Below are 27,654 nucleotides of genomic sequence, written 5' to 3'. Positions count from 1 at the left end.
CATGGCCCAAGGAGATGACCTCCATGCCATCAAATACCTCCCATTAAAGCTCAAAGGACCAGTTCGACACTAGCTAAATAGTCTGCCTCAGAACTCCATCGGCAGCTGGGAGGACTTGGAAGAGGCCTTCCTCGACAACTTCCAGGGTACATATGTCCGGCCACCCGATGCCGATGACTTAAGCCACATAGTTCAACAATCTGGAGAATCAGCCAGAAAATTCTGGACTAGGTTCCTAACCAAAAAAACCAGATCGTCGACTGTCCGGACGCTGAAGCCCTAGCGGCCTTTAAGCATAGCATCCGGGACGAATGGCTTGCCCGCCACCTCGGCCAGGAAAAGTCGAGATCCATGGCAGCCCTCGCAGCACTTATGACCCGCTTTTGCGTGGGAGAGGATAGTTGGCTGGCTCGCAGTACAAACACAGCCAACGAAACAGGCCCCCTCCGAGGCCAAAAACAGCACCGGCAAGCTCCGGCGCAACAGACACAAACGCCGAAGCAATGGCGATAACGCCGATGACACTATAGTTCACGCCGGATTCAGTGGCTCCAAGTCCGGCCAGCGAAAGAAGCCCTATAAAAGGAGCAGCGGAGGACCATCCAGCTTGGACCGCATACTCAATCGCCCTTGCCAGATACATGGCACCCCAGACAAACCGGCCAACCATACTAACAGAGATTGCCGGGTCTTTAAACAAGCCAGCAAGGTCAACAACAGAAACAAGGAAGGAGAATCACAGAGCGAGGACGATGACGAGGAGCCCCGGCAGCCGAACACTGGGGAGCAAAAAAATTTCCCCCTCAAGTCAAAACAGTGAACATGATATACGCTACACACATCCCCAAAAGGGAGCGCAAGCGCGCACTTAGGGACGTCTATGCGTTAGAGACAGTTGCCCCGAAATTCAATCTGTGGTTGTCATTTCCGATCACCTTTGACCGCCGAGATCATCCAACCAGTATCCGCCACGGCGGTTCAGCCGCACTGGTTCTCGACCCAATCATCGACGGATTTCACCTGACACGGGTCCTAATGGACGGTGGTAGCAGCCTCAACCTGCTCTATCAGGATACAGTACGTAAAATGACCATCGACCCCTCATGGGTCAAGCCCATGAAGACTACCTTTAAAGGAGTCATACCAGGCGTAGAGGCCCGTTGTACGGGCTCAATAATGCTGGAGGTAGTATTCGGTTCCCCGGATAACTTCCGAAGCGAAAAACTAATCTTCGATATCGTCCCATTTCGCAGCGGCTATCACGCCCTGCTCGGACGAACCGCGTTTGCTAGATTCAATGCGGTGCCACATTACGCTTATCTCAAGCTCAAGATGCACGGCCCACGTGGCATCATTACAGTAAATGGAAACACGGAACGCTCCCTTCGTATAGAGGAGCACACTGTCGCCCTAGCAGCAGAAGTATAGAGCGGCCTTCTCAAGCAGCATTATAATCCGGCTGCCGAGCCCCTGGACATCATCAAGAGGGTCCGGACCACACTGCAGCAGGACAGCTCGGCTCGTCAAGAGCCGAATTAGCAATTTGACCTCTGTCCTAGCCCCGATGAGGCAATGGCACTAATACCGCGCGTACATAAACTACGCACTCAAAACCCCATGGGAATTGACGGAGGCATAACTCGTTCGCGATCCACTGTACGGCTCGACCGACCCTGGGATTCGCACGCTTTTACTTTTTCTTTTTTACGGGTTTTCTTCCCTATTGGAGGTCTATGCGGACAACCCGCTTGCAGAAAACACCAAGGAGGCAAGGAGCTCTGACTTACAAGGGAATCCCCAGGTGGTCTCTACTAAACGATTGCCATACTTGCTTTTCATACCCACACGTAGCTCGCCCTTGGTTGCGGCATGTTAAATAGCCCTACTTGCTTATCGCATTACTTGTACAAAGTACGCCTTGACGTACTAGTTACATCACAATGGTGAATACACGGTCGTGTCAGCTTATTATTTCATTTTTCCGTTTACTCACCTCGGTATTAATTACTCACTACACACTTACACCATGGTACATATTACTATGCCAGGGGCTTCATTACACCCAACACTACGGCAATAAAAAGTCCGAACACTTTTATAGTATAGTTCGGCACCCCGAACTTATAGCATTATATGCATCGGCTCCGAATCATGTCTTTGGTCAATAGTTAGGTTTCCCGGCTCCTATGCTTGCTACCTTACGTTCCTCTATATCGGCTAGGGTAGTAAAGGGAGAACTACTGCGATTGTGTCCCGGTTCTTCCGGACGAGCACCTCAGTAGAGAAAGCCAAAAACTGACTGTCATGATGCGGCGAGAGCCGGTCAGCTGTTTGAGAGGTTCCAAATCGTTAGAGATTCTTTTCCGCTTCTTGCGAAGAATTGGTTACCCCGATTAGGCATGCATAGCGCCCCTAGTTCGGTCTTCCGAATACCAGGGGCTTCGCCAACTTTCTTAATTGTCAAACTCCTATGGCTAAGTGAGGGCGGTGAAGGCCGCATAGTCTGATTGCCTTGTTCGTTGCGCTAAACACCTCCTTTAAGGACCAGAATGTGGAGTAAAGAGTGTTTAGATTTATCCCAAACACCCCCGTACTATCTACATGGGGGCAGAAGCTGACGAGTGGTCAACCCTCAGAGTTAATAAACGGCCACACAGGAGGTAAATTTAAATCATAAGCATTATACTACATAACACCATTGTTCCATATTATAGGGCAAGGTAATACGCATGTTCTCATGGGAATATGATATCCTTCGAACATTGCTCCGCCACAAGGCGGGACCCCTCCAGGACACCATCAAAATAGTGCTTGGGCCGACGATGCTCCTTGCCCTACGGCGGCCCTCGGTCATTAGCTTCTTGGCATCCAGCTTCGCCCCAATGTGTCTTAACGCGGGCAAAGTCCATACGTGCACCTTCAATACAGACCAACCGCTTCACGGCTTCAAGCCGCAGACAGGCACTCACAAGCCGCTGCACAAGCCCGAACTAGCTGCTAGGTATAGGATTGGCAGGCCACAACCGGACTATCAGGTCCTTCATGGCTAGCTCTGCCAACTTCTGCAGCTCAACCAACTGCTTTAGCTGGTCGCTGAAGTGCACCGGATGTTTGGATCCCAGATATTGGGACCAGAATAGCTTCTCCGTAGACATCCCTTCTTCGGCTCTATAATGCTCGACAACATTTGACACACCGTGCGGCAGATCTGTAAACGCCCCTGGAAAATCCAAATTCAGGATAAGTACAAGGAACGTTTCTTCTACACACTTGCTATGCATGGTGAAAGATTTACCCGTCGTAATCTTCTTGACCGCCTGAATTTCCTGGAGGGCACTCTGGGCTTCGGCTCGTGCATCCTGCGCGCTCTGGCAGGCCTTGGCCAATTCAGACTCTTGCACCTTACAATCGCGCTCCAAGGACTCAAACTTCTCTATCATGCCCTGGAGCTATTATTGCGCCTCGCCAACCCGGGCCTCATGCTCCTCGCGCGAGGCGTGTTCCTTGGCCGCTTTGTCCTCGGCCTCGGCTAGCGCCTTCTTAAGGGCCGCCACCTCGGTCATGGCCACTAATAAAGTTTATGACACTTTAGTCCGACTGGACTACTCATTTTTTCGAACTGTACCCACAGGTTACTGCATACCTTGGCTATCTTCCAACTGCTTCTTCACGAGGCCAAGCTCCTCCTCGGCCCGCTCCAGTTTCTGCTTCAGTCCGGAAACTTCCGCAGCACGAGCTGTGGCAGCCTGCAGCGATACATGCTTATTCACATAGACAACTCATGTTAGACTCCTGCGATATTTATTCTCGATCCTCTGTTTGGCTTTTCCTCCCGAACACCAAACAGAGCATCAGGGGCTACTATCTATACGATGATATTTTTCCTACAATCACATTACTCACCTCAAAGCCCGTTAGAAGGCTGGTGCAGGCTTCGGTCAGTCAGCTTTTGACAAACTAAACCTTCTCTATTACCGTGTCCATAAGGACACGATGCTCATCCACGATAGAGGCGCCTCGTAGCGCCTCCAACAGATTATCCGGCGCCTCTGGTTGGACAGAGGTCACCGGTGGAACAGGCACATTCCCTCCTTGAGGGGAATGTCGTTCGCTGGACCCCGGAGCCATGTAGATCTCCGGAATGGTATCCGGCTGAGGCCCGAAGGGAACTCGGGCCCCGTCACCAGTCCACGTGGGGACTTTTTCCCCCGTATGTCTGGCGGCCGAAGAGTCATCCTGGGCCGTCACCCCGATGGTCTCCGGAATCTCCCCCTGGCTTGGGAAAGTCTTTTTGGACACCACCTCATCATCACCCTTGGGTGAGATGGAATGAGTAGGTGGCGGAGACATGCTAGCCATCTCCTTCGAGTCCAGCGAATCCTCTGTCGAGGATCGCGGGGAGCCATCGCGTGCCGGACTGCAATGACAAGGTTTAAGATGTATCAATATTACAAACTGAGAAGGCCAGATGTTTTTTATTCTGGTACTCACGAGGCAGCCTGAGGCTTGGTCCGACGAGGTCGCTCCGGACTGGGCCACACCCTGCCCACGAGGGTGGGGGGCGCGCCCTACCCCCCTGGGCGTTCCCCCCTACCTCGTGGGCCCCCTGGTGGCCATCTTCTACTATATGAAGTCTTTCGATGGGAAAAAATAAGAATCCATCTTCTCGGACGGAACTCCGCCGCCACGAGGTGGAACCTTGGCAGAATCAATCTAGGGCTTCGGCAGAGCTGTTCTGCCGGGGAAACTTCCCTCCGGGAGGGGGAAATCATCGCCATCATCATCACCAACGCTCCTCTCATCGGGAGAGGGCAATCTCCATCAACATCTTCATCAGCACCATCTCCTCTCAAAACCCTAGTTCATCTCTTGTATCCAATTCTTGTCTCCAAGTCCGGGATTGGTGCTAGTAGGTTGCTAGTAGTGTTAATTACTCCTTGTAGTTGATGCTAGTTGGTTTAATTGGTGGAAGATCATATGTTCAGATCCTATATGCATATTAATACCCCTCTGATTATGAACATGTTTATGCTTTGTGAGTAGTTACTTTTGTTCCTGAGGACATGGGAGAAGTCTTGCTATTAGTAGTCATGTGAATTTGGTATTCTTTGATATTTTGATGAGATGTATGTTGTCTCTCCTCTAGTGGTGTTATGTGAACATCGACTACATGACACTTCACCATTATTTGGGCCTAGAGGAAGGCATTGGGAAGTAATAAGTAGATGATGGGTTGCTAGAGTGACAAAAGCTTAAACCCTAGTTTATGCGTTGCTTCGTAAGGGGCTGATTTGGATCCATATTTTTCATGCTATGGTTAGTGATGTCTACTACACAACCTTCTTCTTGTAAACGTTGTTGGGCCTCCAAGTGCAGAGGTTTGTTGGACAGTAGCAAATTTCCCTCAAGTGGATGACCTAAGGTTTATCAATCCGTAGGAGGCGTAGGATGAAGATGGTCTCTCTCAAACAACCCTGCAACCAAATAACAAAGAGTCTCTTGTGTCCCCAACACACCCAATACAATGGTAAATTGTATAGGTGCACTAGTTCGGCGAAGAGATGGTGATACAAGTGCAATATGGATGGTAGATAAAGGTATTTGTAATCTGAAATTATAAAAACAGCAAGGTAACTAATGATAAAAGTGAGCGTAAATGGTATTGCAATGATAGGAAACTAGGCCTAGGGTTCATACTTTCGCTAGTGTAAGTTCCCTCAACAATACTAACATAATTGGATCACATAACTATTCCTCAACAAGCAATAAAGAGTCACTCCAAAGTCACTAATAGCGGAGAACAAACGAAGAGATTATGGTAGGGTATGAAACCACCTCAAAGTTATTCTTTCCAATCAACACTGTAGTAAATTATGAAACATCCATACTTACCTAGCTCCAAAAATTATGAAAGAAAATTCCCACTGTAGTAAATTTATCAGAGCTTAATATGCAAAAGGTTTCAACATTTTATCACATTCTGAATTTTCTAGGGAATTATTGCAACAGCGGTAAACTTTCTGTTTTCAAACAGCAACATGAGGACTTGTAAAATAGGCATAGTAAAGGCTATCAATGGCACTTTTATTGAAATAAAAGATGCAAAACATTGTTCTAAATAACATAAAGCAATTCCTAACAAAATAAATTGACGCTCCAAGCAAAACACATATCATGTGGTGAATAAAAATATAGCTCCAATTAAAGTTACCGATGAACGAAGACGAAAGAGGGGATGCCTTCCGGGGCATCCCCAAGCTTAGGATCTTGGCTATCCTTGAATATTACCTTGGGGTGACTTGGGCATCCCCAAGCTTAGGCTCTTGCCACTCCTTATTCCATAGTCCATCAAATCCTTACCCAAAACTTGAAAACTTCACAACACAAAACTTAACAGAAAACTCGTAAGCTCCGTTAGTATAAGAAAATAAATCACCACTTCAAGTTACTGTAATGAACTAATTATTTATTTATATTGGTGTTAAACCTACTGTATTCCAATTTCTCTATGGTTTATAAACTATTTTACTAGCCATAGATTCATCAAGATAAGTAAACAACACATGAAAAACAGAATATGTCAAAAACAGAACAGTCTGTAGTAATCTGGATCAAACGTATACTTCTGGAACTCATAAAATTCTCAAATAAATTTCTGGACCTGAGTAATTTATCTATTAATCATCTTCAAAAAGAATTAACTAAATAGCACTTTCCAAATAAAAATGGAAGCAATTCTCGTGAGCGCTAAAGTTTCTGTTTATTTTACAGCATGATCGCAAAGACTTTCCCCAAGTCTTCCCAAAGGTTCTACTTGGCACAAATACTAATTAAAAACATAAAACCACATATAAACAGAGGCTAGATGAATTATTTATTATTAAACAGGAACAAAAAGCAAGGAGCTAAAATAAAATTGGGTTGCCTCCCAGTAAGCGCTATCGTTTAACGCCCCTAGCTAGGCATGATGATTTCAATGATGCTCACATAAAGGATAAGAATTGTAACATAAAGAGAGCATTATGAAGAATATGACTAGCACATTTAAGTCTAACCCTATTCCTATGCATAGGGATTTTGTGAGCAAACAACTTATGGGAACAAGAATCAACTTGCATAGGAAGGTAAAACAAGCATAACTTCAAAACTTTAAGCACATACAGAGGAAACTTGATATTATTGCAATTCCTACAAGCATATATTCCTCCCTCATAATAATTTTCAGTAGAATCATGAATGAATTCAACAATATAACCAGCACCTAAAGCATTCTTTTCATGATCTATAAGCATAGAAATTTTACTACTCTCCACACAAGCAAAATTCTTCTCATGAATAATAGTGGGAGCAAACTCAACAAAATAACTATCATGTGATTGAAAATTAAGATCAAGATGACAAGTTTCATGGCTATCATTATTCTTTAAAGCATACATGTCATCACAATAATCATCATAGATAGGAGGCATGCTTTCATCATAATAAATTTACTCATCAAAACTTGGGGGACAAAAAATATCATCTTAATCAAACATAGCTTCCCCAAGCTTGTGGCTTTGCATATCATTAGCATCATGGATATTCAAGGAATTCATACTAACAACATTGCAATCATGCTCATCATTCAAATATTTAGTGCCAAACATTTTATAGATTTCTTCTTCTAGCACTTGAGCACAATTATCCTTTCCATCATACTCACGAAAGATATTAAAAAGGTGAAGCATATGAGACGAACTCAATTCCATTTTTTATATTTTTGTAATTTTATAAACTAAACTAGTGATAAAACAAGAAACTAAAAGACTCGATTGCAAGATCTAAAGATATACCTTCAAGCACTCACCTCCCCGGCAACGGCGCCAGAAAAGAGCTTGATGTCTACTACACAACCTTCTTCTTGTAGACGTTGTTGGGCCTCCAAGTGCAGAGGTTTGTAGGACAATAGCAAATTTCCCTCAAGTGGATGACCTAAGGTTTATCAATCCGTAGGAGGCGTAGGATGAAGATGGTCTCTCTCAAACAACCCTGCAACCAAATAACAAAGAGTCTCTTGTGTCCCCAACACACCCAATACAATAGGTGCACTAGTTCGGCGAAGAGATGGTGATACAAGTGGTATATGGATGGTAGATAAAGGTATTTATAATCTGAAAATATAAAAACAGCAAGGTAACTAATGATAAAAGTGAGCGTAAACGGTATTGCAATGCTAGGAAACAAGGCCTAGGGTTCATACTTTCACTAGTGCAAGTCCTCTCAACAATAATAACATAATTTGATCACATAACTATCCCTCAACATGCAACAAAGAGTCACTCCAAAGTCACTAATAGTGGAGAACAAACGAAGAGATTATGGTAGGGTACGAAACCACCTCAAAGTTATTCTTTCTAATCAATCCGTTGGGCTATTCCTATAAGTGTCACAAACAGCCCTAGAGTTCGTACTAGAATAACACCTTAAGATACAAATCAACCAAAACCCTAATGTCACCTAGATACTCCAATGTCACCTCAAGTATCCGTGGGTATGATTATACGATATGCATCACACAATCTCAGATTCATCTATTCAACCAACACAAAGGACCTCAAAGAGTGCCCCACAGTTCTACCGGAGAATCATGACGAAAACGTGTGCCAACCCCTATGCATAGGTTCATGGGCGGAACCGGCAAGTTGATCACCAAAACATACATCAAGTGAATCACGTGGTATCCCATTGTCACCACAGATACGCACGGCAAGACATACATCAAGTGTTCTCAAATCTTTAAAGACTCAATCCGATAAGATAACTTCAAAGGGGAAACTCAATCCATTACAAGAGAGTAGAGGGGGAGGAAACATTATAGGATCCAAATATAATAGCAAAGCTCGCGATACATCAAGATCGTATCACCTCAAGAACACGAGAGAGAGAGAGAGAGAGAGAGAGATCAAACACATAGCTACTGGTACATACCCTCAGCCCCGTGGGAGAACTACTCCCTCCTCATCATGGAGAGCACCGGGATGATGAAGATGGCCACCGGAGAGGGGTTCCCCCTCCGGCAGGGTGCCGGAACGGGTCTAGATTGGCTTTCAGTGGCTACAGAGGCTTCTAGCGGCGGAACTCCCGATCTATTGTGCTCCTCGCTCGTTTTAGGGTATATGGAGATATATAGGCGGAAGAAGTACGTCGGGGGGGTCACGAGGGGCCCACGAGGGTGGAGGGCGCGCCCAGAGGGGGTGGGTGCGCCCCCCTACCTCGTGGCCTCCTCGAAGCTTCCTTGGCATAGACTCCAAGTCTCCCGGGATGCTTTCCTTCCAAAAATGAGTTCCATGAAGTTTCAGGTCAATTGGACTCTGTTTGATTTTCCTTCTCTTCAAAACCCTAAAATAGGCAAAAAAACAGAAACTGGCACTGGGCTCTGGGTTAATAGGTTAGTTCCAAAAATAATATAAAGTGTATAATAAAGCCCATAAACATCCAAAGTTGATAATATAATAGCATGGAACAATCAAAAATTATAGATACGTTGGAGACGTATCAGTTAGGTTTACCTTAATACTTTTGTTGTAGTTGCGGATGCTTGCAATAGAGGTTAATCATAAGTGGGATGCTTGTCCAAGTAAGGACAGTACCCAAGCACCGATCCACCCACATACCAAATTATCAAAGTACCGAACGCGAATCATATGAACGTGATGAAAACTAGCTTGACGATATTCCCATGTGTCCTCGGGAGCGCTTTTCTCTATATAAGAGTTTGTCCAGGCTTGTCCTTTGCTACAAAAAGGATTGGGCCACCTTGCTACACTTTATTTACTTTTGTTACTTGTTGCTCGTTACAAATTAATCTATCACAAAACTATCGGTTACCACTTATTTTAGTACTTGCAGAGAATACCTTGCTGGAAACCGCTTATCATTTCCTTCTGCTCCTCGTTGGGTTCGACACTCTTATTTATCGAAAGGACTACGATAGATCCCCTATACTTGTGGGTCATCATGGGGCAAGTGGCGGGGTGGATCGGCGGGGTGCAGGGTGCGGGCGGCGGTGGACCGCGAGCTGGCGCCGGCACCAGGCGTGGTTGGGGAACGACGGGAGGGGGTGGTAGACGCGGAGTGGCGAAGGGGAATGTAAGCTCATCAAAGCGCACATGGCGAGAGGTGAGCACACGCCGAATTGTGGGGTCGTAGCAACGATAGCCGCGGTGATCCGGGGGATAGCCAAGGAAGACACAGGCGATGGAGCGAGCATCGAGTTTGTGGCGCGCGGTGGAGGTGGTGTTGGGATAGCACAAGCAGCCAAACACCCGTAATGCGGAGTAGTCTGGAGCGACACCTAGCAGAAGCTCATAGGGTGATCGCGGTGAGCTCTTTTGGCATGGCTTGTAGTTGAGGAGAAGGGTGGCTATGGAGAGGGCTTCAGCCCATAAGCGAGGTGGGAGCGAGGCGTGGAAGAGAAGAGCGCGCACGCTCTCGCTGAGAGTGCGGAGCGCGCGCTCGGCCTTGTCGTTCTGCTGGCTCATGTAAGGGCAGGACATGCGGAGCACCGTGCCGTGGCGAGTGAGCAGGGAGCGGACGGCGAGGTTGTCAAACTCGCGTCCGTTGTCAATCTGGAGCGCGAGAATTGGACGCTCAAACTGGGTATGGACATACGCATAAAATGCAATAAGCACACAGATTACATCAAATTTGTGGCGAAGAGGGAATGTCCATACATAGTGGGTACAGCTATCAATGATCACTAGGTAGTACTCGAAACCGGAAATGCTAATCACAGGAGATGTCCAGACATCTAAGTGAAGTAATTGGAAAGGAAAGTAGCTACTAGTGGTGGAAGTAGTAAACGGTAGGCGGGTGTTCTTGCCAAGCCGACAAGTAGAGCAGGAGTGCGGGGTAGACGGAGCGCATGTGAACTCGAACTGCTGAAGAGCGCGACGCAGAGCCTCCTCGCCGGGATGGCCAAGACGGTTGTGCCACCGCTCCGTAGACGCAACGCCGGCAAAGTAGCTGGCGCGGGGAATAGCGGGGTTGCGGTACACCGGGTACAAGTTGTCGACTGAATCACATCTGAGGATCACCAGGGGGTGCGGATGTCCTTGACAGAAAACCCAAAGGCATCAAATTCAACCGAGACAGGATTATCGCATGTAAGACGACGTACAGAAAGCAGGTTTGTGATGATGGAAGGAGAGAGCAGTACATTATGCAGTTCTAGGGAGGTGTTGGATGCAATAAGCGAGCCGCGCCCAGTGTGGGTGATCGGCATGCGCCCTCCATTGCCTACAATGATGTCGCGGGGAGGAAAAGAAGGACGGAGAGAGTGAAGGGTACCGGGGTTGGATGTTATGTGTGACGAGGCACCGGAGTACATGTACCAGTCGGAGGTGCCGGATGGCCGCGGGGAGGACGAGTGGGCGGCCTGGAGCACGGTCTGGAGCCCGCCCATGTCCCGCGGCTGCTGCGGCGGTGGAGGCGCGTTGCTGAAGCTGGCGCCCGGAGAGCCGTAGGTGAAGCCGGGGAGGAGGGTGGGGTAGCCGCCGTAGCCGTAGGAGAGAGGGGCGCGAGTTGCACCGCCAGCGAAGAAGGCTTGCTGCTGGGGAACGCCAGGGCGTGGCCCAAGGACACCAACACCCGGCGCATGGCAGGGCATGGGCCATGCTTGGACCATACCGGTCCAGGAGTTGGCGCCAGGAGTGGCGCCGGGCAGGGCACCCGGACGAGGGGCGGGCGGCGTCGATAAAGAAGAGGGCGGTGCAGAGCCGCCGCCGTTGCCCCAGCCACGTTGTCTATTGCGACCACGCCCGCGGCCGCCCCCACTGTCGGCGGTGATCTGGGGGGGCGCAAGGTTGGCCGGCGAAGGTTGGGGCCATGCCGTGATGAGCGCATGTGCAGACTGTTGTCGCGCGGCCTGTTCGGCGCGGTGTTCCTCGAGAAGGAGAAACGATCGAGCCTCCAGGAACATGGGCAGGGGCACGCGGGCTGTGAGATGAGGAATGGCGCCGTGGTACTGGCCACGCAACATGTCGACCAGCAGCTCGCCGACGTGATGACCAAAGGGTTGCCGACTGATGTCTTCACTGACTTTCGCTCCAGTCTTTGTGTCGCTCCGTGCGATGTCACTACTGCGGGGAGGAGGGGGGTGATAACCTACATGTATGTATGAGTGTGAGCTTTGTACATAGTCTACGGTATAGACTAGTGTAGCATGCGTGTGTGCAGTTTTCCCCTGAAGCACACACATTCCTCCACCTCGATCATGGCCTCCCACGATCACCATCGTGGCCCAGACGCCCTCTGATCCAACTGTATATGTACCCCCCAGATCAATGCAAAGAGTGTGTTCGATCTCTCCACTGAAACAGGCCGCACCTCTGGTGATTTTATTTTAGCTGAAAAATTTCTAACATCTATGGATTACTCTCGTAGCATCTGAAAAGGATGACGGCGAGAAAGGGCCGCCCCTATTCCTCGCCTTCAGCGAGTGTACCTCCCGACTCGCTCAAGGGGGCGAGCAATATGGGTCGGCCCATGCGCGAGCAAGGCCATAGCATGTTTTCTGTTTTTTTACGTTTTTCTGTTTTCTGTTTTCGTTTTATTTTTGTACTTCAAAATATTTAAATATATATATTACAAAAAAAATCTACATTTTTTTGAATTTTTTTAAATAATTATTAAAAATGTTGAATAAGTACTAAAGAATATTGAACGAGTATTTGAAAAATGTTCAACAAATATTTGAAAATGGTGAATGACTATTAAATATGTTGATCAAGTATTTGAAAAATGTTGAATAAGTATTAAAAAATGTGGAACGATTATTTTGCAAAATGTTGAACAAATACTTCAAAATGTTGAACAAATACTTGAAAATGTTGAATAAGTATTAAGAAATGTTGACAAGTATTTCAAAAATGAACAAGTATTTGAAAAAATGTTGAAGAAGTATTTGAAAAAATGGTGATCATGTATATATAAAAATGTTGAACAAGTATTTAAAAAGTGTTTGAAAAATGTTGAACAAGTATTCGAAAACCACAAAAAACAAAAGAAAAAGAAAACAAAGAATGGAGAAGGGAAAAGAAAACCAAACAAAAAAGTGGGGAATAAGGACGAAAATAACAAAGAAAACCAAAAAAAGGAATGAAAAAATGAGAAAAAGCAAAAGAAAAAGAAAAAAAATAAAAAAACAAAGAAAAAAATGGGCTCGTCGGGGTGGTAGCAGGCTAGCAGCGCGCCTGAACTCCCTAAAGATCATGCATAGATCCCTGGATCTCCCCTCTCTCGTGTTCTCCTTTGACCTTAATAATTTTCCTCCGAGCTCGATGAAGGCGAGAAATAGTCGCCGCGGAGAGGGAGAGGCGATGGAGACCGGTGCTTCAGGCGCAGAAAAAGGTCGTGCGCCTTCGCCCAATTACCTCTTCGCCCTCTCGGTCGCTAGATTCACTGTTTCTTATGGTATGTACTAACTCCACCATTGATTTTTTATATAGATTATTACAATAATAAATGGTGCATTCAAAAATAAATAAAAAAATCACGAATTTGAAAAAGGCATTTTTCAAAAATTTGTAAACTGGTTGACCATTTATCATTCAAAATAAAAAGAATTCATAAACTTGAAAAATTTCCAAATTTCTAAAAAAATCATAAATTGGTAAAGTTCCAAAATTTTAACAAAAATCTCAAATTCTAAAATACTTCATCCCTTAGGAAAAATATTGCCGGTTTTTTAAAAATGCTCACCGAAATTGAACAAAGGTCCATAACATTTAAAAAACAAATTGTGAAACAAATCATGAAAATTGTACAAAAATTTTAAAAGAATTGTAAACAAAATTGAAAACTTAAAAAAGTTTACAAATTTTGAAAAAAAGTAGATACATTATAAAACAAGAAAATATAATAAGGAAAGGAAAGAAGACAAAATGGAAAAAAGGAAAAAAAAAACAAAAAATGGACAAAGACCTTTTCCAGAAAAACCAAAAAGAAAAAACGAGTTGGGAGGTTTCCAGAAGCTTCACCAAACTGAAACGTGCTCCTACTCGGTGCGTACAGTATAATAAATGTTGAATCGGTATTTGAAAATGAACAATTGTTTGAAAAAATGTTGATCATGTATATAAAAAATGTTAAACAAATATTTAAAAAATATTGAACAAGTGTTTGAAAATGTTGAACAAGTATATGAAAAACCAAAAAATAAAAAGAAACCAAACAAAAAAGTGGAGAATAAAGACCAAAAGAACAAAGAGAACCAAAAAAAGGAATGAGGAAGAATGAGAAAAAGGAGAAGAAAAAAGAAAAGAAATAAAATAAAACATAGAAGTTAAAAAACCCGGCTCGGCGGGGTTGCTAGCAGCGCGCCTGAACTCGTTGTAGATCAGGGATTGATCCTAGTTCCCCCTTTCTCCTGTTCTCTTTTTTACCTTAATATAACTTTCCTACGGGTTCGCTAAAGGCGAGAAATAGTCGCCGCGGAGAGGGAGAGGCAATGGAGACGGGTGCTTCTAGCGCAGGAAATGTTCATGGGCCTCGGCCCAATTATCTCTTCGCCCTCTCGCTCGCAAAATTCACTGTTTTCAATTTGTGCATTCAAAAATAAATAAAAATCCACAAATTTGAACAAGACTGTTTTCAAAAAGTTCGAAAAACTGGATGACCGTTTATCATTGATTTTTTCCCATAAAGTTGAAAGTTTAAAAAATTTAAGAAAAAATACAAATTCTAAAATACTTCACTCTTTAAGAAAAATATTGCTGTTTTTTTAAATGCTCACCGAAATTGGACAACGGTTAATGAATTTGAAAAATGTCCATAACATTTAAAAAACAAGTTGCGAAAACAAATCATAAAAATTGTACAAAAACTTCAAAAGAATTGAAAACAAAATTTGGAAAACTTAAAAAAGTTCGCAAATTTTAAAAAAAGATTTATAATTTGAAAAAGAGTAGGCACATTATAAAAAAAATAAAACATAATAAGGAATGGAAAAAAGACAATATGAAAAAAAACCGAGTTTGATGCCCCGCCCCCCTAAAGACTGAGTTTCGTAAGGTTTCGATGAGGCTTTTGCAGACGATTGTAGGAGGGTCTATCTACCGCTCGTTCAAGCACAATTCCACCTTAATCGAACGATCGCAACGAAATATAAATATGCCGGTCTAAATTTCATGGAGCCACAAAAATGTATCGGTGGGGCCAAACCTTGTTAAACAAGGTACTCCCTCCTTCCATCTATATAGAGTCTAATGTGATTTTCGAGGCTAACTTTGATCAAGTGTTAGAGCAATAATATATGGCATGCAAGTTACACAAAGCATACCGTCAAATTCTTACATGAAAGAAGCTTCCAATGATATAATTTTTACATTATACATCTCATGTATTATTAATCTTATGAATAGTCAAAGACGGTCTTGAAAAACTCATTAAGCCGTGTATAAATGAAAGGAGGGAGTAAAAAGGACAAAACCGTTAAAAAATACATGCTAATCATTGTTAGTCTAAATGAAAGGACCTCATCAAACTTGTACCAGTAAGAAATTCGTTCCAAGTTAGTTTAAATTTGGCTTTTGGTTTTGTTTCCTTATAAAACAACACGTTGCCCAACCCTCCCAATAAATACCCCAGCTAAACCCAACCCACCCCCCCCCCCCAATAATAGAGTTTTCATCTTTTCTTCTTCCGCCGCCGTGTCTCCTCATATCTCTAGGGTTACCTTGATTCGTAACTAAATCCAACAAATCTCGCTAGGGTTTCCCTTAGTCGCCGCCAAGGAGGAGGAGGAGGTGATGGTGGGACTGCTCAGACAAAGTAGGACACAAGAGATGTTGTCTAGAAACTACCTACTTAGTGACGTACTTGCAGAGGACGAACTAGTAGGAGATGATGAAGGGTGCAGAGGACATGGCCGGGAGAAGGAGGGCCGTGGCGGCGATGGGCGACCACAACAGAGATGAGGCCCCCGCGTCAGATCTGGATCCATGGTTGGATGGAGGAGGCGGGGGAGGGATGGGTCCGCACGACCGATAGAAAGTGGTGTTGTGCAAAGTCATGTCGCCTTGCGTGCGTTAGATATAGATCAGACGGTCATCGAACTTTTGTAGTAGTAGTAGCAAGCAAATTAGTCAAAATTCGGTTTGGGTTTGTTGTTTTTTGTCTCCGTTTCCTTCCTTGCGAGATAGCCATCCATCCACGCGTCTTGAATAAATAAATACCCGACCCAACCCCCCCCCCCCCCACCCACCAAAGCTCCCAGCTTTTCCCCCTTCCTCCGCCGCCGCCGACGCCGACGCTTCCTAGGGTTTCGTCCCCCGATCCGGATCCGGCGGCGGCAGCAGCAGCAGCGAGCGATGGCGGCCGCGGGAGACGCCGGCGAGAAGAAGATGATCACGCTCAAGAGCTCGGACGGCGAGGAGTTCGAGGTGGAGGAGGCGGTGGCCATGGAGTCGCAGACGATCCGCCACATGATCGAGGACGACTGCGCCGACAACGGCATCCCGCTCCCCAACGTCAACTCCAAGATCCTCTCCAAGGTCATCGAGTACTGCAACAAGCACGTCCAGGCCAAGCCCGCCGACGGGGCCGCGGCCGGAGCCGGAGCCTCGGACGCCTCCGCCGCCGCCCCCGCCGCCCCCGCCGAGGACCTCAAGAACTGGGACGCCGAGTTCGTCAAGGTCGACCAGGCCACCCTCTTCGACCTCATCCTGGTATGAATCAATCAAATCCCCCCTCCTTGTGCTAGATCTGTACTGTTTCCCCTCCTCGAGGGGGGCTCGGATCCAGATTGGTTTGCTGCTGTTTAGGTTGGATTGGACGGTCAAGATTCGATTTGATTGGGCTAGGGTTTACATACATGATGATTGGCTTGTTTTTACCCAAAGGACAGATTTGTTAGGTTAGGGTTTACATCTATGATTGTGGTCTGATGTGCAATTTGCAATCCATGTTCTTGTGGTCTGATGTGCTTTACTGTATATATATGAATATGAATGACCTTATTAGGCCTGGAAATTCTATCTATGTGAGGATGAATTGTTTCTATGTGAGGATGAATTGTTTTTCTATCTAGCATTGTATGTAGCTAAATCACATTCTTATGCTAAGATTTGTTTTTCTATCTGGCATTATTATCTTGTCTAATCTTTTGGATTCCACTGTTGATTTGTGGAGCATTCTTTTAAGTGGTGCAAGAATGTATCTGCTCTGACTCTGTTTTGTGTTACAGTTATGTTTTTTTATCTCAATTTCTTATCCAGTTATGTTATAGTTACTGCTTACTCCTCAACATAAGCTCTGGACTTTGAATCAATATTAATGCATTCCTTGTTTCATGGTTTTTGTTTGTTGCAAAGCATCTATGTACTGTATTATCTTATTAGCTCTCTTCTTGTAAATGAAAATGCTTATCTCTTACGCTGTTGCCCTTTTGCCCCCTCTCAGGCTGCCAACTACCTCAACATCAAGGGGCTGCTGGACCTGACCTGCCAGACTGTTGCCGACATGATCAAGGGCAAGACCCCAGAGGAGATCCGCAAGACCTTCAACATCAAGAATGACTTTACCCCCGAGGAGGAGGAGGAGATCCGCAGGGAGAACCAGTGGGCCTTTGAGTAGGGGAGCATCTAGGCGATGCCGCCGCCGCCGCGTTGAATGAATGAACAACGCTTAGTATTGGTCATGTCTGCATTTCAGCGCTCTTCTTTATGTCTGTCGTAATGGCTTGTAATTATCCTGGAGTCTATGAGTGAACATGTTCGGTCAGTGGTTATGTTTGCGACAACAAGAAAAACCTATCGTGGTCAGTGGTCATCACTTGTCAAACTGAATCTTAATCGTCAAGTGGAATGCTTTGCTTGTTTATCACCATCCTCTTCTGATTGTTGCTGTGTGATTTGAGCTTCTTTCTTGAAGCTTGACCTCTTCTCTTCATCTGGATGCTGCTTCTTTAAGTACTGTTTTTGGTTATATATATATATATATATATATATATTTATATTTATATTTCTGTTGTGCCTGGGAGCTAACAAATTGTTCTGGGCCTCTGATTTCTGAAGCCTTAGATGATAAGGAAGTGTCTCATTCAGAGGGTGAGCGGCCTGGAGCCACTCATGATCTTGTGGTCTTATCCACCAAGTGGCCTCTGCCTTGCCTTCCAAAATAGCAGAAAATCCTGGCGACTCATGTTTCCTTCTCAACCTGATAAGAGAAGCACTACATCTAGCTTGTCACCACCACTTGCATCTAGCTTCTTGTTTCTCCTCCTTGCAGCTGCTCCAGCCATGGCGAAGCCGATATCGATAGAGGTGTGGAACCCCAGCGGCAAGTACCGCGTGGTGAGCACCAAGTCCATGCCCGGCACCCGCTGGATCAAGCTCCTCACTGACAACGACTGCCGCCTCGAGGTGTGCTGCTCTGTTTCTTTGCTGTTGCTTGCTCTGTTTCATTGCTATGATGATAACAGATGCTGAATTTTCTTGCATGTTGAGCGCGCAGATATGCACAGAGAAGAAGACCATCCTCTCTGTCGACGACATACTGGCACTCATTGGTGATCACTGCCATGGTGTCATCGGCCAGGCAAGCAACCCCAGCTTGTTATTCCTTTCCTTTTATGAATTTTCTTGCCGTGTTAGGTTGTTGTACTATCCTAAACACTGTAGTTAATGTTTCCTAATAACTGCGGTTATCAATCTGGATGATGACTTGTGTGGCACAAATTGACTGCAGCTAACAGAGGACTGGGGGGAAGTGCTCTTCTCTGCGCTCAAGCGCGCCGGCGGGACAGCCTTCAGCAACATGGCCGTCGGTTACAACAACGTTGATGTCGATGCTGCCAACAGGAATGGCATTGCCATCGGCAACACGCCTGTATGTGACACATGGAGTTTATTTGACTGACAAGTGCCTTTGATGTGATGAATGCTGCTCTGAAGTCTGAATCTCATGATTACCATGATGGATGGGTGTATGCAGGGTGTTCTTACTGAGACAACGGCGGAGCTGGCGGCGTCGCTGTCGGTGGCGGCTGCCCGGAGGATCGTTGAGGCCGACCAATTCATGAGGGCTGGCCTCTACGATGGATGGCTCCCGCACTTGTGAGTGCTTGACTGCTGTACTATTAATCCAGCTTGATCTATCAGCAGCATATATACATCTATACGAATCTATTTAAGATATATGGAATAAATGAAATAATGAATGCAGGTTTGTTGGGAACTTGCTCAAGGGGCAGACTGTTGGAGTGATAGGAGCTGGCCGCATCGGCTCAGCTTATGCAAGGATGATGGTACCACTTTATCCATCCTCCATAAATAAATCTCATCTCAAGCTAACCTGTTGAGTAGGTATGAGCAATGTAGAACCGACTTAAATTTTGTGTGTGCTAGATTGAGGGGTTCAAGATGAACTTGATCTACTTCGACCTGTACCAGTCCACACGGCTCGAGAAATTCGTCACAGGTAACCTACCCATACCGATTTACAGCTCTATTATTCTTGTGTCAGCTATTTATGCATTTGATGTCGACTTAATACATGTGTAATAATAATGTTTATATGATGCAGCGTATGGCCAGTTCCTGAAAGCCAATGGTGAGCAGCCTGTGACATGGAAGAGGGCTTCCAGCATGGAGGAGGTCCTCAGGGAGGCTGATGTGGTCAGTTAATTACATAAAATATATGCACTGGGGCATTGCAATTTTCAAAATACAGATGAAAAAAATTTACATTTGAGATATGGAACTCTGTTTCTGTTGATGGCAACAGATAAGCCTGCACCCTGTGCTGGACAAGACGACGTACCACCTGATAAACCCTGAGCGGCTGGCGATGATGAAGAAGGAGGCAGTGTTGGTGAATGCGAGCCGTGGCCCGGTGATCGACGAGGTTGCACTGGTGGAGCACCTGAGGGCGAATCCTATGTTCCGTGTTGGCCTCGATGTTTTTGAGGATGAGCCTTACATGAAGCCAGGGCTGGCTGAGATGAGGAATGCCGTCGTCGTGCCTCACATCGCATCAGCATCCAAGGTATTGATGTATCTATATGAATTGGATTCAACTGAAGTGAAGATGGATTTGTACATCCATGCCATTGGCATTGCCATGCATCCTCTGATGGATTTCTCTGTTTGTTTGTTTGTTTGACTCCCGTGTGCTCAGTGGACGCGTGAAGGGATGGCGACGCTTGCTGCTCTGAACGTGCTTGTGAGTTTCCTTGGATGATGATGGCTTAATCAATCAAGTAGTCCTTATGTTTATCACTGCTAAAGTAGCAGTAGGTGATTACTGATCTGAACCTGATGGAGCAAGTGTTTGTTAAAACTGACAGGGTAAGATCAAGGGGTACCCTGTGTGGGGGAACCCGAACTCGGTGGAGCCCTTCCTCGACGAGAAGGCGGCGCCACCCCCTGCCTGCCCAAGCATTGTTAATGCCAAGCAACTGGGTAACTAGCTCTTTGATCTTAGTTAGCTAAAGACATCTTGTAGCTCGTATCGACTATTGATTGGTGATGTTGGTTGCAGGCCTGCCATCTTCCAAGCTTTAGGCAGAGGCAGAGGCAGAGATGGATGAATCACTGCTATTACTACTACTACTTGCTAAGATGCTATGCATATATAGCTCCTTCCCAGTATATATGTATGAATGCCCTCATCCTCATGGAGTAGTAGTACTGAATGAATGAATGAATGAGTATATATATCAAGCAAGAGATTTTTGATAAATTATGCATTTATGTTTCCCTGCCCTGACCTTCCCTGCATTACTTACACCCACTGCTTGCTAGTAAATTAAGCTTGGCAAATTATCTGTGATTTATGCTACATATCATATATGCTAAAGACTAAGATGTATGATAGATATATTATGCTCCAAGGGAATTGCGCCGCTCATTTTTCTTTTTTGAATTCACAAACATTTTTCAATTTTTGAAAATTTTGTAAATTTATAAACATTTTCCAAATTCATGAACATTTTCTGAATTAATAAACTTTTTCTAAAACCTTTCTTTTCCGTGGAGAACTTTTTCTAAGCTCGTGGATACCAAATCTGCCACGGTTTTTTGAATTTGTGGATATTTCCTAAATTCACGAATATTTTCTGTACTTGTTGATTATTTTTGACATTCAAGAATGTTTTTTGTATTTGTGAACAGTTCAAAAAGTTGGACTAGGCAAACTTCCATGCACCCTTGTCCACGTGTAGTTCTTTGGTGATATTCTAGTCTTTAAGATCTCTCTTTACGGACTTTGTCCATGTTATAAATTTGGTCCACCTGACCTATTGAAAACCAAATTAATATTTTTATTTATAATTTTTAAAATTATCATTTTAATTTTACAAGCATTTCTAAAGACTATGGTTTAGAAAAATAATAATTTGACGTTTCATTTGAAAAATGTGAATCTTTTATCTTCCCCATTTTAGGTCTTTGGCGGTGTTGTGTGAATGTCGGCCCATCCTTTTATTTCGGAAATGAGAGCACACCTTTTCTTTAGAAGCATCTTTTGTTATTACTAGCAAAAGGGCCTGTGTGTTGCAACGGGAGAAAAAAATATCAAAATCTTCAATGGCTGAGACCATATTTTGTTGCATCATCGAGATACACTATCACTCAATTCCGTTAAATCATGAACATTTTTTTTAATTTGTGATCATATTTGAAATCATGAACATTTTTACAAAATTTTGAACATCTTCTAAAATCAAGAACATTTTATAACATTTGCAAACATTTTTCTTAAATTTGTGAACATTCTTTGTACAATTTTCATCAGCGAACATTTTAGAATGGACGAACATTTTTTCAAAATTTGTGGAACAATTTTTGAAATTTACAAATATTTTTTTGATTCAACGGACATTTTCTTGATTTAATGAACATTTTAAATGCATGATTATTTTTTGAATCAATGAACATTTTATGAATGAATAAACTATTTTGTAAGTCATGAATAGTCTTTGAGTTTTTAGGATATTTGTTCAGTCATGAATATTTTTTGGATTAGCAAAATTTTGTTCAATTTCATAAAAAAATTGACAGGCGATGGTTAATGCCCACTCTTGCGAGCGGAGCAAGAAGTCCCCTCTCCGCTGCAAGCTCAAACATCATCCGATGTAATGGCTCCACAATCATGATGAATTGCATGGGAGATAACATATCTCCTTGTCTCATGCCTGCACAATTGTAGATTGGCATCCCAACATCCCATTCACCAAGATCCGCGTTGAAGAGTTGGCCAAAAGGCCACATACCCATGAAATCCAATGGTTACCAAAGCCCAATTTGCTCAAGACTTCCACCAAGAACGACCATTGCACCAAATCAAAAGCTATAGAGATATCAAGTTTGAGCATGATTGCCAGCGTACGGAGAGCGTGTAGGCTCCGTGCCGTGCATTGCACAAGCATGAAGTTGTCATGTATAGAGTGGCCCTTAACGAATGCACTTTGGTGTTCCCCCACTAGGCGCGAAAGATCCACCACGAGTCTCATGGAGAGGACTTTGACGAAAATTTTGATCGCCCCATGCACGAGGCTAACCGGCCGGAAATCCTGGATGTCCACCACATCGTCCATCTTAGGGAGAAGCATCACAATTGCCTTGTTTATAACTAGACGGCCTCTCGTGTCCCTGTGGTAGAAGGCCTCAAAAGCATGTATGAGGCCACCTTTTGTTACTTGCCAACAGGAGGCAAAGAACTTGCCCATGAATCCATCTGGCCCCGGTGCCTTATCCGGGGGCATTGCTTTGACTACCTTCTCTACTTCCTCTTCGGTGAATGGCATTTCCAGATGGGATGGGTTGAGGGCTTGCATTTGGAGTAATAAGAAATCCATTGAGTGAGCTCTAGCGGGCGCCTGTCCAAACATGTGAGTATAGTACTCGTCCACCAGCTCCAGGATTTCCTCTTGCCCAGTTGAGATCCTTGACCAGCGTTGTAACATGGTGATCATGTTCCTCCTCTGCCGGTGGCAGGCGTGTTGATGGAAGAAGCTAGTGTTCGCATCACCCTCTTGAAGAAAGAGGATCCTTGAACATTATCGTGCAATCGTTCGCTCTAGCGAGCTTAAGTCGAGTAGTTTTTGCTTGAGGAGTCTACGCAAGTGTCTCTCCTGTATCATCAGTTCTCGTGAGTCCATGGCCTTGTCGAATCTGTAAATGACTTCCATCGCGATCGCAATCTGGAGCTTAATGTTGCCAATCCACCGACCACTCCACTTCCTAAGCACCTGGGACGTGGCCATGAGCTTACAGTCCAGAACAACGAAAGGGTTGCCCTCTCGGGGGACTGACTCCCATGCCTCAGCGATCGTGTTCATGAAGCCATCCGCCTTTGTCCAGAAAGATTCAAACTTGAATTGTCTTCCCAAGTAGGAGGGGGTAATGATCGGACACCGCGGATCCCAAGGCCGTGAGGTAACATGTGGGTAAGCCTTCACCCATGATGTGCTGCTGAAGATATTTTAAAATTGGTCATATTTTTCAAAAACATGGGAAAATGTGTAAATGAGTTTTTTTTAAACTCCAAACTTTTTGAAAAGTTCCAAGCAAGTTTTGATATTCTAAACATTTTTTGTAAAAGTGACCAAATTTTGAAATTCTGAACATTTCTTAATGTGTGAACATAATACTAAAATTCTAAACAATGTATGTAATTTGTGAACGAATTAAAAATTTATATTTTTTGGAAAATATGTATAATTTTTACAGTTCTTAACATATTTGAAAATCACGAACAAAGTTTTGAACATGTTTTTGTAAAAAGTGGTCAATAGTTGTAATATGCCAACTAAATTTGAATATTTGAACATTTTTTCATAAAGGGAACATATTTAAAACACAATTGTTTTTTGAAATTCTGAAACTCTATAATTTTTGAGATTTTAAAATTTTGAAACTTTATTATTTCTGGATTTTTTCATTGAAATGTTTTATGAAGATTTGATTTTTGTTGAAAATTGTGAGTTTATGAGTAAGAACAAAGAAAAGGAAACACGAAAAAAGGAAAAAGAAACAGAAAAAGAAAAAAGAAAAACTCAAAACAAAAAAACCATAAAAAACAAGAAACTACACAAAAAACTGGTTAAGGAACCTTCTAGAAGGTTCTAAAAACCAGTTGGATGACCTTCATCAACACGTCATGGTCCAGAAGGTCTGCATTACAACTGCCAATACCTCCTTCCTCTCCCTCTGTCATCCTTTCTTTGACAGCCTGACTCAAATTCAATCTCGCTCGCCTCGGGGCTAAACAAGTAGTAGATTATACCGAGATTTTATCTCACAGTGTAAGGCTTCAATCTGAAAGCCTCATGCTTCACTGCTTGAGTACCATGTCCGTGCTTGTGGATTTACAACCTCCAACAGTTTATACATGGCATGCTATATGCTCACTCTGTTCCATAATGCATATTAGTTTTTTCAAAAGTTAAAGATGTCCATGTTTGATCAAGTTTCTAAAATAAACGATCAACATCTGAAGTACTACATAAATAAACGGAAAGATGTGGCTACTCTCGGAAGTACCCACTCCCCTTATCCTTGTCATCTGTTCTCTCAGAGATTCGTGCTAAGAGGCTGGCACGGGTTAGCTTGGGTCATAATGCTATTTTATTACTTCATGTCGTAGGTATGCAGCGTTAGGTATAGCCCGACGGAAAGGTGGCAAACGACTGTAGTAGCTGGCCCACCTAATCACATGCCTGGTCAAAGTCCATGTATGCCCCCCTAGCTGTAATCACTGGAAAAAAAGAGCTATAATCATGAGACGATTGAAATATGATTTCTTCCCATCGCGAGACACAATGACATGTGTAAGGTATATCATACTTATACTATCTAAATAAACTATTTTTACACAGGAATTTCTATCCAAACTATGTATCGTGGTTATCACATGCGTTTTGAATTATGTTTCATGCATTGAATGGTTGTGGGCATTTCTGCTATTGAGATGGGCGCATAGTGTCGGAAACTCTCAGCATGTGTGCTATCCTGTCAGACGATGGGAACCTGTCACTCATGAACACTGCCTCAGGGTTAAAAATTGTGCTTTATTCCTGCCAATGTTACTGTTCGCTTTAGTTGTAAAACACTACAGCTGGACAGAGCCCAGTTCATATCTCGAGGAAGTTTGGGACTAAGCCAGCGGTCAGGATAAGGTGTGTGCACACTCTCGAGAGTAGTAGATCCACTCTCATAAATAAACTAAAAAAGTATATGTGGATGTTGATTTTTTTAAACTTGGTCAACCATTGATCTGTTTGATTTTTAAAAACAAAGTATGTACTATATTTTGAAATTGAGGGAGCATTAATTGCGTATGGTTCAACGCGTAAGGAGCACGGTCTCTAACTGAACTTAATTGGCACTAAAACAATAAGGCAAGATGATAACTAAGTTTTTCTGTGGAGATAATTTGGTTAATTGTCACCTGGTCGCTCACAGCCGATCAGGCCTTAATGCATCAGTAATGTTACATTAAAGTGAAAACTGAGGTCAATCACTTGTACTATTATCTCTTGATCCTCTCATTTCCGTCTCTTCCTCCTTGAGGCCGCTATAAACATGCTTCATTCCCTTTCTTATCTTTAGTCAGTGCAAAGCATTGCTTTTATTTCAAACTAGCAAAGTGGCCCGCTCTTCGCGCGGGCTAGTATTTAATATAGTTAGATTCAAATTAGTTCATATTTGCTACTCCCTCTGTTCACTTTTATAAGGCCTTAAAGACATTTCAGACAATGTGCAAAATAGCCTATTTTTAGTTGTCTGAAATGACTTATAAAAGTGAACGGAGGGAGTAGTTCTTTGGCTTGATCGTCAAGTGGTGATTTTAAGGATATAACCCCTTTAATGTTTAGGGGAAATATCGGAAGGCTACGGTGTCGCTGTTTTTTTTAGTGCTACGTGCTCTTAATCACAGGTTTACCTTTGCCCCATTTCTCCGTTGACTCTCGGATTGCTGTCGTCGGCTGATGTCCAACTACTCATGCATAGAGCAAAGACAACCTCCTTTTCTCCGTTGACTCCAAGATTGATGCCACCGGCTAATGTCCAGCTACGCAAAGAGCAATGTTGGTGCTGTTGCTGATTCATTGTGCATGGATCTCATCTCACCAGCTTGGATCTAGACTGAGTTCATCCTGAAGAAGGAGATCTGGAATTGATCCTTTGGACATAGGTTTTATTTCTACATAAAGCGATTGGGATTTGATACTTTTTCTTTGTAGCTAGACAGCGGCGAAGACCTCGGATCCCGAAGCAATACCGGCAGGGCTAGTGCAGAGACTCATTGCGACGGCCACTATGTGCGGTCGAGGACATTGGGGACAACACTTGCGTGTGTTTTTGTTTTCTGACGGGTGGCGCCTACGATCTTAATTCATATGGTGTAGTAGATATATGTACAATCTAGTTATACATATGGTGTCCAAATTTAAGTCAACTTGTACGTGAGCCTATTTTATTTTTGCTCCGGACAGAACTTTACGTAGTTTTCTTTTTTAGATGTGGTTTGCTTCTTTTTTTTCCTCCATCTATTTCTTAATATTTTTTTGAGGGGTCCCTCTATTTCTTAATAGACGTGCCAATGACGAATTACGTGAATAATTTTTTTTACTCCCTCTATTTCTTTTTTTCTTTTTTGAGGATCTTATCTATTTTTTAATGGACCTGCTAACCATGGCTCTGTACGTGTCTTTTATTCCAAGTGTCTTTTATTCCAAAAATCAACTGCTAAAAAAAGAGTATGCAGGATTGAGCCACAAGTACATGATGGATGTGTACATGACTTTTGCTCCAAAAAATTAGGCAGGATTGAGCCGCACGTATAGGCTAAGGATAGTTACAGTTTTTTTTTTCTTTTCAGTTTCTTTTCTTGTTGAGATTGGAGTGGTCTTAGATCTGATCCATTAATTATGTCTATTAAGTTATGGGTCCATCAAATCAACGACCGGATGTTTCTAATTATTGTGGTAATTTCTAGCTTATTTATCTTTTTCTGATTAACCCGTCAAGCACTTTTTATATATAATAGATATATATGTTCTTTCTATTCTCATTCTAACTACAATGATCATATGGAAAACCAGAAGCTATATACTTTGGTGCAGTGCTGCAGCTTCCAAGTATTTCTCACTTCCACTACCCTTTTACCGTTATTGCAGGCCATTATTGTTGGTGTTTGGTATTATTTGTATGTGCCCAAGGTAAGTTATGAAATATTGGTTGGTCAAATCATAGAGTTGTATGATTGTTGTAGATGAATACTACTCCCTCCGTCCGGAAATACTTGTCATCAAAATAAATAAAAGGGGATGTATTTAGACGTATTTTAGTTCTAGATACATCACCTTTTATCAATTTTGATGACAAGTATTTTCGGACGGAGGGAGTACAATCAGAAGCCTCAGTTACACATATTATAGTTTTGAATTAGTTTTGCAGTTAAATATTATCATGTCCATCCGGTACTATATGCTTTAACCCTATAGGTCTGGGACATGTGTGAAGCCAACCACTACTTTGGATACGTTTTTAGAAATGCACTTAACTTATCATTTTTGTGAAGAACAATAGTTGTAAAAAAACTGACTAATATCCAAAGTAAATGATGATGTGTCTTAACATCTGGACTATCCTGCAATGCAAGTGTTCT

General features: G+C 43.6%; 2 protein-coding genes across 2 annotated transcripts; both read left to right on the top strand.

Annotated features, from left to right (window-relative positions):
* The first annotated feature begins 16,226 nt into the window (after positions 1 to 16,226).
* On the top strand, positions 16,227 to 17,859 carry LOC125515798 (SKP1-like protein 1). Its single transcript, XM_048681301.1, has 2 exons — positions 16,227 to 16,706; positions 17,440 to 17,859. The coding sequence occupies exons 1-2, from the start codon at positions 16,350 to 16,352 to the stop codon at positions 17,611 to 17,613; spliced, it is 531 nt and encodes a 176-aa protein (XP_048537258.1). The 5' UTR covers positions 16,227 to 16,349; the 3' UTR covers positions 17,614 to 17,859.
* Positions 17,860 to 18,104: 245 nt separating this feature from the next.
* Positions 18,105 to 20,721, top strand: LOC125515797 (glycerate dehydrogenase). Its single transcript, XM_048681300.1, has 11 exons — positions 18,105 to 18,401; positions 18,493 to 18,576; positions 18,727 to 18,867; positions 18,973 to 19,094; positions 19,204 to 19,285; positions 19,386 to 19,458; positions 19,564 to 19,655; positions 19,765 to 20,025; positions 20,158 to 20,202; positions 20,327 to 20,441; positions 20,521 to 20,721. The coding sequence occupies exons 1-11, from the start codon at positions 18,108 to 18,110 to the stop codon at positions 20,541 to 20,543; spliced, it is 1,332 nt and encodes a 443-aa protein (XP_048537257.1). The 5' UTR covers positions 18,105 to 18,107; the 3' UTR covers positions 20,544 to 20,721.
* The last annotated feature ends 6,933 nt before the right edge of the window (positions 20,722 to 27,654 follow it).

The sequence above is a fragment of the Triticum urartu genome, chromosome 6 (genome assembly GCF_003073215.2).
Source record: "Triticum urartu cultivar G1812 chromosome 6, Tu2.1, whole genome shotgun sequence".
In the NCBI taxonomy this organism is placed as follows: Eukaryota; Viridiplantae; Streptophyta; class Magnoliopsida; order Poales; family Poaceae; genus Triticum; species Triticum urartu.
This window is presented reverse-complemented; position numbering and strand designations above follow the sequence as displayed.